At 37.7% G+C, this 11646-nt stretch overlaps 2 protein-coding genes across 2 annotated transcripts; one reads left to right on the forward strand and one right to left on the reverse strand.

The window, feature by feature from the left end:
* Positions 1 to 657: 657 nt before the first annotated feature.
* LOC121955361 (gap junction Cx32.2 protein-like) lies at positions 658 to 3429 on the reverse strand. Its single transcript, XM_042503282.2, has 2 exons — positions 3370 to 3429; positions 658 to 2370 (listed from the first exon to the last, which is right to left on the reverse strand). Exon 2 carries the CDS (start codon positions 2359 to 2361, stop codon positions 1600 to 1602), a length of 762 nt encoding a protein of 253 aa, XP_042359216.1. The 5' UTR covers positions 2362 to 2370; positions 3370 to 3429; the 3' UTR covers positions 658 to 1599.
* A 3490-nt stretch (positions 3430 to 6919) lies between these two features.
* LOC121955374 (gap junction Cx32.2 protein-like) lies at positions 6920 to 9978 on the forward strand. The gene is made up of 2 exons (XM_042503306.2): positions 6920 to 7073; positions 8248 to 9978. The coding sequence occupies exon 2, from the start codon at positions 8264 to 8266 to the stop codon at positions 9116 to 9118; it is 855 nt and encodes a 284-aa protein (XP_042359240.1). The 5' UTR covers positions 6920 to 7073; positions 8248 to 8263; the 3' UTR covers positions 9119 to 9978.
* Positions 9979 to 11646: the final 1668 nt, after the last annotated feature.

The following is an 11646-nucleotide window of genomic DNA, read 5'->3' on the forward strand; positions in this document are numbered from 1 at the left end:
ATGTTTTGTTAACTTATATAGGGTGTATTACTCCATATAAAGGGCATTTACTGCAAAAACTAAACTAAAAACTGAACTGTTCCTCATTCTGTAGTAAGTTCACTTTTTGGGAGACATGGTTTCAGCATATTTGGATGCATCAGGAAGTCGGCGTTAGATGCTGTGTCTGTGTGTTCTGTGTGTTTAAGTAATTCCCACTGACAGGACGTGTTGCCTGGAAACCAGTTTCCACAGTGTCATGGAACTTAAGCCCACACTATCACCATTGTGCTGTTGTTGAGTGCATTTACATGGATGTGAATAACCATGGTGTTTAAAAATGTAAACATAAAAGTCTGTTAATGCGAAATCTAAATATGCTAGCTGGATCACTCTGAAAGAAGCTGGGATACACCAATGTGAATAACCAGTGATTTCTCTATGCTGTAAACACCATATGCAACTATATCCCAAATATGATCATAACTGCAATAAGACTTATAAATGGTTTATTCATGTTCATGTAATCTATCCATCTATCCATCTATCCACCTATCTACCAATCTATCCATCTATGCAGCCATGCATGCATTAATCCATCAAAGTTGGCCAAACTTTTTGGATTGTGGGCAATACACAGAAAAATGTAAGGAGTCATAGGGCAAACAATAGTAAATACCTAGTTTTCTTTCTTTTTTTATTTTAATTTTGATAAAAACATAAAAAAAAACCATATACAAACATACACAACCCTACATGCAAAAACACAAAACTAGACAGAAATGAATACAACAATGTTTAACCTATCACATCAACAAGTAAATCTAAAGTTTTCAACAATTTACAAAGCATGAAAATCAGTGTCTCTAGACCATAGAAAACATTTGCCATAAAAGCAATTCTCTTAAAATGACTACCCAATAATACTTGACAGTTATATATATATTACAAAAGCTCTTTCTCCATCATACGTCTTAAAAGGTTTGTCACTGTTAACTGAGGTAATTGTTTTTATTAACAAGTAATCAATTATCTAGTGTTCAAATTAACACATGCAATGGCTTGCTAGTAGTACTTTTTCAAAATGACTGTGACATTGTTTTTTAAACTATGGTCTCTACTGGTGGACCAGGTACTAAAGGGAGGAGTTACAGGACTGTAAACAGCTGGCAGCCAGTGGGCTGGGAGGTGTGGGCGTAGTTAGTGCCGGACACACCCCAGTGAAATTTCAAGAAAATATGAAATATTACACACCGCCCAAGCCTAATCCAATCCACATTCAAAATACATAATCTCTATTTTTTACTTGCATTCATAGATTCCCAAGCTTTAAGTCCAAGCGTGGAAGTTTCACTCAAGCACAAGTTCTTGGATCAGATATTGTCATGTTTACATTAGTCACTTGAGTACAATTCAAAAGCAAAGGTCAATAACAATCTTTCCTGCTACTTGCCACAGACCTGATTTATGCAAAGCCTAAAGTAAAAATTATAATAAAGAACATATAACTGTTGGTGATAGAAATACATGTAATACAAAACTGGATGTGACCTCACTCAATATGCCTAACAACCTTGAGGCAAGGTGAGAAGCGAGGAAGCAGGCAGGCTCCACCATCCTTCAGCAATATGTGACTCCCTCAGCTGAGTTGTTGGTTACTTTGCTGAGGGAGTACGTCTCTGAAGTACTGTCCCTCCTTTTCCTATCCAGCATCTTAGAGACCATCAGGTGGAACATCTCTACGATGTTGAGGAGCACAGAGAGGACAGACATCACCAACATAAAGATAATAAAGGTGCTTTTCTCTGTGGGGCGACTGATGAAGCAGTCTACCGGAGATGGACAAGGGTATTCTGAATATGAAATCTTAAGAGGCATGAATATGAAGCCATAGAGGTAGTACTGGCCTATGATGAATCCCACCTCAAGAAGGATCTTGGAAAACAGTTGCATTACGTAGCTGGCCAACAGTACGCCCTTGAGCTGTACTTTGCCCTGTTCATCGGAGTACTTCGGAGCTTTGAGAATCCCATTTTTACCAAGTTTCTGCTCCACGCGTCTCCTCAGCTTGTTTTCTCTGCGAATCACCAGCAGGACGTGGCCCAGGTACATGAGCGTCGGGGTGGAGACGATGAGGATCTGGAGGACCCAGAAGCGAGTGTGAGACATGGGGAAGGAGCGATCGTAGCAGGCGTTCTTGCATCCAGGGCTTTTGGTGTTACAGTTCATGTTCGCTTGTTCGTCTCCCCATATTCGGTCCACGCCAGCAGCCAGGATGAAGATTCTGAAGAGGAAGAGGACGCTCATCCATACCTTCCCAGTTATGGTGGAGTGTGACTGCACCTTGTCCAGCAATTGAGACAGGAAGGACCAATCCCCCATGATGACAGTCTATGAGAAAGAGGACGGAGAAAGCTATAATGAATGCACTGTTGACCAAAGACAGAACAGATTTCATATTAGTAGAATGTCTCGGCATCACTATCTGATGTTGAGATCACTGGCAATGTGGCGGTGTTTGACGAGTTTGAAACGAGAACAGAATGCACCAACCTTCACTTATGTATTAACAGGTTTATGCAATTTTAAGTTGTAAAATTCACACAGTTGCTATAGGGCTACACTATCATATGAAAGTTGCTGAGCTAATTGCTGAACAGTGATTTTAAAGGTTTGGAACATGCACCTGTCATTCAGACTATTATCATGTAGATATTAAGTGTAGCTTTTTCAAATGTTCTAAGAGATTACAAAAATAATCAAAAAACAAAAAATAATAACTACATTCAAGATTGCTAGACAGATTTTTTAAAAATAATCCATCAGATAGGTCACAAGACACAACAGAAGACACAGAACCTCACTGTTGCTAATGAGCCAGATTGTAATAAATCAAACAATCAATACCACTATTGTAGATAGGAGAGGAAAAAAAATACAGAATACAACACTTTGACATGTGATTCATCATGTGCATATGTTTATAAATGTATTTTTCCATGATGTCAATATATATATATATATATATATATATATATATATATATATATATATATATATATATATATATATATATATATATATATATATATATATATACACACATTATATATACACTGTATATATATCATTCTCAATTCATTCATTCGGATTTTGATAATTCAATGATTGGCTGACACCAATGCTAGTATTGTCTGACTGTAGTCACCACATTTATATATACACCACTTCAGGACACTCCAGTTATAGACATATTTCTCAGGTTGATAGCATTTTAAAACAAGATTTAGCATCATGTTAGTATTCAAGATTGTTCATTAATCAAACTTCCATTCTCAAAGGCTGTGAAATATAATAAAATGGTTTTCACACAGTAATAACCATTCCTACCTTGGTAACGACCACTGCCTCGTCCAGTCAGTCCCCGTAGTGTTACTGGGATCCTCTCACTTCCCTCTTATAATTTAGGCCGACATTGCAGAATCATCAGATTGTCAGTGATCCGCCCACACTCCCCAACAACATGATTCTGACACCCCCCTCAGTGTTGAAATGAACGGTTGTTGACACATGACAGCTTAGCTACCCACAACTATAACTGACTACAAATCAGCTGTTCTCATATGGATGATTAAACCTCACTCCTTACAAATGTCAGAAACCATTGAGCAACATGTTGAAGTTGAATCTGTTCTAAAACAATAGACAAGTCTGGAGTTGACGAAATCCTGGGGCCCTGAAAAGCTCCAGGCCTTTTGATTTTCCAATGGATTATGCTAATATAATTAAAGTTTTTTTGTAAAGAGTTGGGCAAGTTGTTTTGAAATGCAATCCCGAGAATAAAATCAGAGGCTAGTTTTAACAATGGAAGCAGAAAACTTAAGCTTTAGTGTTTCCAAGTGGTGTTATTGTTGGCATTTCTATTGCAAAGACAACTTTTCTCAGACCAAGCAACTACCTCCACGGTTACGTCAGTCATTTCAACCATCACCGTTACACTGCTATTTTTTGGTAACTGGGGATCACTATTATAGCTGCCATGGAAAACAAAAGTGCCACCCTGTTCCTGTTTTTTGTTGCTCAATGGCTGATGCATTTCCCTTGTATCATAAATTGAGCCTTCATTTTCCAGGGAGATTACACCCAAACCAACAGGACTGCATAGTGAAAGCTACCCGTCTACATGCTGATCATGTCATTATTCCATTCCATTATTCCATTATTCCATTGTGCAATCAACATTTACTTAATAACAGTATAAAGCAAACAGTTGTCCATTTCATGTTAAGTTAGTTACATCAATACTTCGTGAAGAGAGCTCGACCAATTATGTGTTTTTGTTAAGAAACTCTCATAAACATATCAGATAATAGCTTTTTTTTTTTTAACATAAAATCTGAATATGTTGCTAAATGATCTCAATATGCTGAAGTCTGATATGCCGATGCTTGTAAAATCAAATTTTTCTTACTATTTTAATCATTCTTACTACCTTCCCGGGGACTAAAAGTTGAAAATAGCGATTAGCTGATGCCAGTAACATTACATATCTCCTTGTTTTATAATAGCCTTTGTAGTCTACTATCACATCATCTGCACAGTGTGACATATTTATTTGTTTATATTAACCTAATCTTTTCACATGTTCTTGTCATATTTCCACTTTTCTCCACATGCTCTAATAGTTACTGGCTCATTTGTTTGTTTTAGAATTTATCTCATATTTCATAGATATGTTTTTAATGTTTGTATTTATTGTTTATTGACTCAAAAGGCACTCCATACTCCTGAGGTGATACTGATTTCCAGGTACTTGCTGATAATGCCAGTGCAGATGCCACACACACACTGAGAAAACTTATTATTAAAATTATTTAAAAAAAAATATTAAAAAATGATAATAAAAAAAACCCAAAACAAAACAAAGACTCACAGTGAATAATAAACTTGTATCTCGTAATGATGAACATGCCAGAGTTAATCTGTAACAGTATCAAAACCCCCTTTTGTTGTTTTCTGTTACACAACATATGAAAATCAGTAGGCTGGTCCCACTGCTACCTTTTCTTTCATATGCATTAAATTTCGTGCAAATTAGCTTTAAATAAATGTCTGTGTGACGAGGCATGGGGGTATTGCTGAGCATTGGGGATGTGCACCTGGCCGATAAAAAAAGATTTTATATGACCACTAATCCGAGGTACGGAGGCTGAGAATGACTATAATAGACAATTATTTAGTTATCTCTAGAAATTGAGCTCTCTTATCTCAAGGTAACATGTTTTCTGTTTTTTTTTTCTCAAAACAAGATTTGTTATGTCATTATACAGGCTCATAAACTGTTAGCATGTTTTCCTATAAAAAGTAATGGATATTTCATGTAATCATGACCTAGTAATTTTTTGCATAACCCACATATTTTAAAAAGCTGCATTCTCATGAGAAATGTGCTGAAGGGTGTTTTAAAAAAAAAAGGAAGCGGTCCCAAGTGGTCTGTTAGAAAGCAATTTGGGGTGGAGGATGAGTCACGAAATAGCGGACTTTCCCCTGGGGACTGGTGTTAGGAACATGCAAACTTTGAGATATTTTAAAGTACATCCTCATTATGTTTCTTTCACTAAATCTATCCAAAGTAACTTTCATTGCCTAAACCTAACCTGTGTAATTCTATGTTTATGATGTAACTTTGCATGAAGGATGTAGCGTCATTTGTAGGTCCCCAAGATATCATAATAAATGTATGTGCATTTTCATAGGATAGCATACAAACCACTCCATGAGGATATGTTCCGTGATAACAAATAAGCGATCTGTTAAAATGAGAAAGATACAGTTGTTTTATTTTGTTATCTTGAGAAAACTAGCTTTGTTATCTTGAGATAAAGAGATAGTTGGAAAATGATTGTGTCATCATATAAGACTTATAATGTTTATCAGGAGGAGAGATCAGGAGTAACATGCCGAATGCATAGATGGTGTCTTGACAGCTGTAGCAATAAATTTACTCTGAAAATGATAAATCAAAGAGTACCAATAATTGATATTATTTACTGAATCAGATGGTGATGGTAAAGAAATGGTAATGGAGTGTACCCTTGTGTGAGAGGACATTGCATTACCACTTCATTACCCATCTATTTTTACAGATGATATAATTCGATCAATAATATCAATAATGGGTACTCCTTGATCAGACAGCATTTTCGGGGCCTAAAAACCCCAAATGTGATCTTTTTAAAAAACAACCTTTTGATTTCTTGTGATTACAGGTTGAATATCTTATTATCTCAAGATAACAAAGCTCGTTTTCTCGAGATAATGAAAATCCTCTTGTTATTATGAGATAATGGCATAAATAAATATAATTGGAAGCATGACCGTTTTTGGCTTCCGTACCGCAGTGTATATTTGGAATGCGATGTTAACATTTTGAGCAGAATTAACATCTTTTACATGATTTATTATACTCAGATATAAAGATACCTCCAATCTCCAGATAGTAATTGTGAAACAGTATGCTCTTTGACCTCAGAATACTTTCCTTTGATAACTATCATTGGTCTGCTGCTATTCATCGTAACAGTGTGTTATGTGCTGTAACCTCTGCCTATAGTAATGCTCAGCAGTGTGTTGCAATTGCATATCCACCCTTTTTTGCCTAATACACATTTTGGCTCATCAAAATTTCACATAAACAGTGTGTCTATGAAGTGAATACGCACGTATACAGTCTGGGTGGGAGGTGTGAGACATGCTTGTCCAGCAAAGTGGGGGGTAAGGCGCAAAATGACTTACAGTGTAAGGTAACAGTAGAAAAATGTGGTTTTAAGTGTCAACTAGGCCTCCTTTACAGGAACAGAGCGTGATGAAACCATTTTCTTCAGACTCATCAAAATCACCACGGGTTTAACCAAAGAAACAAGAAGCTGTGAGCTGACGTCTTAAGCGTACGTGTCTGAGTCATTTGGACCAAACCCACAGGCCATGGACACTACTTAAGTCTGATCCTGGTCGGTGGATATTTGGTTGCCCGCACTCTGGCTCTTTTGTGATGGTCTCACGGAAATTCATTTCTGATATCTGAAGCCTGACAGGTGAGTGTTGTGTTATGTTTCTAGAAACTTGAATTAATACACTTAAGGTGATACATGTTTTTCAGTCGCGTCTCCAAGTTACCACCTAAGCATATTTTAGCAGCAAGTTTTGAGTAACTTGACTCCGTAAAAAATTCTGAGTTATGTATGTAGATCATTTATTAGGCAATAGCCTATATATATATATATATATATATATATATATATATATATATATATATATATATATATATATATATATATATATATATATATATATATATATATATATATATATATATATATATATAGTCTAATTCTTACCTCTGCCAAATTGTCTTAAGATGTCAGAAAGAATCTGACTTTTGACCTTTTTCAGTGTTTTATATGTATTTTAAAAGTATTCTGGTAGGTATGACTTATGATGCAGCATAGATTCTTAGAAATGCATGAAAATGTGTTCCGTTTTACTTAACACCTACAATGTAAACATGATGGAGCATACATAATCATAAACAAAGCAATATGTACCTCACTTTACTTGACACATACAATAACTCGTGATACTGCATGTACTGTTATAACTTACTATGAGTCCTTATGATGTTTAATTGTTAATGTGTGTATTGGTGCATGGATGTATTTATAATGCATTGTAAGCCCCACCAGTCAACCTCTACTGTATTACTAGTCAAGTGCATCCATAAGATACTGGAACCTTATAATTCATTATTATTAAAATCTGTAATATTTTCTGACTGTTGATATTGTGCATCAGTAAGCATTGTTTGTTTGAGTGTAGTCATAAGGCATTTTGAGAGCATTATATCCACTATGAATGCCCCCATAAAACATTATAAATGTGTTCTTCATAGAAAGTGTTACCAAGAAGTTTAGAGAATAAGTGCCCTTGGAATTATGGCTCCATGCAGGCAAAAAAGGAAGCTGTATGATGATACTGAATGATAGAAACTGTACCTGTTTCACTGGTTTCTGTTTTTTCCTTTCACACAGAACTAGATTCTGATTGTAATATTTTTATTTTATGCTAACAATGACTATTCCTTTACCTCTTTAACAAGTTCTTACTTTTGCAGGAATTGCAGATCCCCTGATAAATGAAAGACAGAGCTCTGTACTACTCTTATTTATTTTTCTACAAGTTTAATGTCTTTGTGTTTCTCTTTTCCTTCAGACATTAGCCTCCAGCCATGGGTGACTGGTCTTATATGTCCGCACTGCTGGACAAGGTCCAGTCTCACTCCACTGTGGTTGGGAAGATCTGGATGACTGTCCTCTTCCTGTTTAGGATCTTTGTCCTGGGTGCCGCTGCGGACAACGTCTGGGGAGATGAAGTGTCCGAGTTCTACTGTGACACCCTGGAACCTGGATGTGAACATGCCTGCTACAACTGGATGTTCCCTATTTCCTATGTTCACTACTGGGTCCTGCAGATCACCTTTGTGTCCACACCCACCCTGGTCTACCTGGGCCATGCTATCCACATCATCCACAAAGAGAAGAGGATGATAGAGCAGCTGAAGAACAACAATGATGAAACTGCGCTGACGAAACGGAAGTATACAGATGATAGAGGGAAGGTGAAGATAACAGGCATTCTCTTTTTCACATACATAACTCAGCTGGTCTTCAAGATCATCCTGGAGGTGGCATTCAGTGTGGGCCAGTTCTACATCTTCGGCCCCGTGTTCATGGTGCCCTTCTTCCACTGCACCATGTCTCCACCTTGTGCCCGGTACACTGGGGCCCAGTGTTACATTTCTCGTCCCACCGAGAAAACCATTTTCATAATCTTCATGCTTGTAGTGTCTGGCATTTCGGTGCTCCTCAATGTTGTAGAGATCATCTATCTGCTCTGTAACAAGAGGAGAGAAAGAAGGAAAGAGCTTAAAGCTCAGCAGTATGTGCTACGCTCGCAGGAGCACCCATCCAACCCATCCTGGGGTGGGGGCATGGGTGGCCAGTATGGAGGCATTCCAGTGTTGCCTCTGCAGGCTCAGGAAGAAAAACACATTGACCAAGTCAGTAAAGACAAGGACAATTGATACATGAACCATACATGTCCGTTTGGGTTGTTTTTGTTCATGATTAATTCTGCTTGATCTCAGTACAGCATTTGAAACGGATAGTCTCAGTGCCTTTATCAACCACCTTGAAAACTATGTTGTATGAAGGACTCTCGCCTGGTTTCTCTCTTATCTCTCTGAAAAATCTTTCTTTCTTCTAAGTGCGATATTGTAGGCAACTGGACTTGAATTTCTTGGAGATATTTCACCTCCAACTGTGCCACTTCCTCAGTCCAGAACTGAAGAAGTTCCTCAGTTCAGAACTAAAAATGCTGCGAGAATCTTCACCTTCAACTTATCTTTCTCTGTTGTAGTGGGAGAACATTCCTCATCCAAAGAAACTCTCTCTCCCCAGAGATCAAATCTTGGTCCCTTTCTTTTTTCTGTTTATATCCTTCCTTTGGGTCAAATAATCTAACATAGGTATAATGTTAAATTCCACAATCATGCAGATGACACTTATACTGACTGGCCAACTGCATCCCACTGCCTGTTTATTATATGGCCCACTGTGGATTTTTTTTAAATAAAGTAGAAAATGACTTGAGCATATGTCTAATAAATTGCACTGTATGTATATTGCACAACTTAGTTTGAACATAACGTCACTGTCATCTGATCAACTACTAATAGAAAGCTCTGCCATGCACTCCTTAATTTGAACACTAGATGTTGCTGCTTCACCTACAATGATTGCAGTGGCAGTGGACCTAAAAAGACAGAAGATAGAGAGGGGACTTTTGTAATATGTGGACACACACACACACACACGCACGCACACACACACACACACACACACACACACACACACACACACACACACACACACAGAAACCCAACACCCCAAAAAATCTATTGAATGTGAACTTTTAAAGTGTTGAGTGGTGTTTTGCAGTGATTTTCTATGGAGTAGACCCACTGATTTTTATGCTGTGTAACTGGTTGAAAACAATGCATTTACTTTTTTAATGTTTGTTGAATTCATCTGTTCAGTCTGGCTTTATGTACTGTTTTTTTTTTTTTTTTTATGCGGGTTGTGTATTTTTGAAACTTTGTTTGTATATGTTATTTTTTTTGAGGAAATTAAATTTTTAAAAAAGATAAAGAAAAAGGTGGATTTACTGGTCTGGTTGGCCTGGTACTCCTTATATGTTTCTGTATATGCCCCTTAATATAAAGAAAAGAAGAAGAAAAACCTCCTCTCCCTCCTAGAAAGATGTAAAATGGCATGAACAGGAAAGCCACCAATAACAGTGAGACAGCTCGCAGGATGTGTTTATGTGAACTCTATGAACAGAGTTTAACTGTGTGAGAGGTTAACACTGTGACACTGTGCCGAATGCACAAGAGTCACTGTCTCTCTCTCTCTGTGTTCATGGCAATAGAGGAACATGTCATCGAGTGTATTGGTGTGTTTTAATAGTTTTGGACAACAATGGTCCTCTTTAGGACATGTTTAGGATTTTTTTAGCACATTTCTATGATTTCAAGACATTTCTATCATTTTGGGAGATTTATGGGATTTCAAGACACTTTTTAGATTTTAGGAGCTTCGTAGGATTTTTAGATGTTTCTATGATTTTAGGACATTTCTAGGATTCAAGAACATTTTTAGGATTTTGGCACATTCCTAGGACATTAGGATTATAAGATATAAAATAAATATGGGGGCAAATACTGCAAGTTCCTCCTCTGCGGTCATCAGTAGAGCCGCTGCTCCTCTGTGTTGAGAGGAGCCAGATGAGGTGGCTCAGGCATCTAACTCAGATGCCTCCCTGACGCCTCCCTGGTTAGGTGTTCCACGTGTCCTGGTGAGGACCCAGGACACGCTGGAGAGACTATGTCTCTCAGATGGCCTGGGAACGCCTCGGGATCCCCCGGGAAGAGCTGGATGAAGTGGCCGGGGAGAAGGAAGTCTGGGCTTCCTGCTGCCCCCGTGACCCGACTCCGGATAAGCGGAAGAAAATGGATGGATGGATGGATATATGTATGCACTCAGCTAAGGTACATATAGAGCTAGTGAAAGCTAATATACCTGAAGATCACACAAAAGGTCAGTCACAAATACTTCTTTCCTCATGTCACTTAAACATGACAGCTCGCCTGTCCTGCCTTTTTGAAGGGAAACCAGCAGGTCAGCAGTGATGTCACTCTTGGCCTAGTTCCTCATATTTCCTGACTTGAATGACATCATGTTTATCTGATTTCTGCGATCAGATAGGACTGTTTTTTTTTGTTTGTTTTTTCTGTCTGACCTTGGAATGTAGCGTTTCCTTTATTTGTTTAAGATACGACACCATTGGTTCATATTTTTTTTCCCAGTCAGCATCCTGTTGCGAGCAGAATTTGCTCCACTGACCTCAGCTGTCCTCAGACCTCCTCGAGTTGCCTTTTTTTTTTTTTACTTTTAGAGTTTTGTATCAGATTTGCCCTACAGTTGAAAAAAAAAATGCACAATGAGCACGATGTTGGAGACATTTAGTTCCTCTTTAACTCTTTAACACCGG

This window comes from Plectropomus leopardus, chromosome 16 (assembly GCF_026936395.1).
Source record: "Plectropomus leopardus strain MGB_pleo_1.0 chromosome 16, ASM2693639v1, whole genome shotgun sequence".
In the NCBI taxonomy this organism is placed as follows: domain Eukaryota; kingdom Metazoa; phylum Chordata; class Actinopteri; order Perciformes; family Serranidae; genus Plectropomus; species Plectropomus leopardus.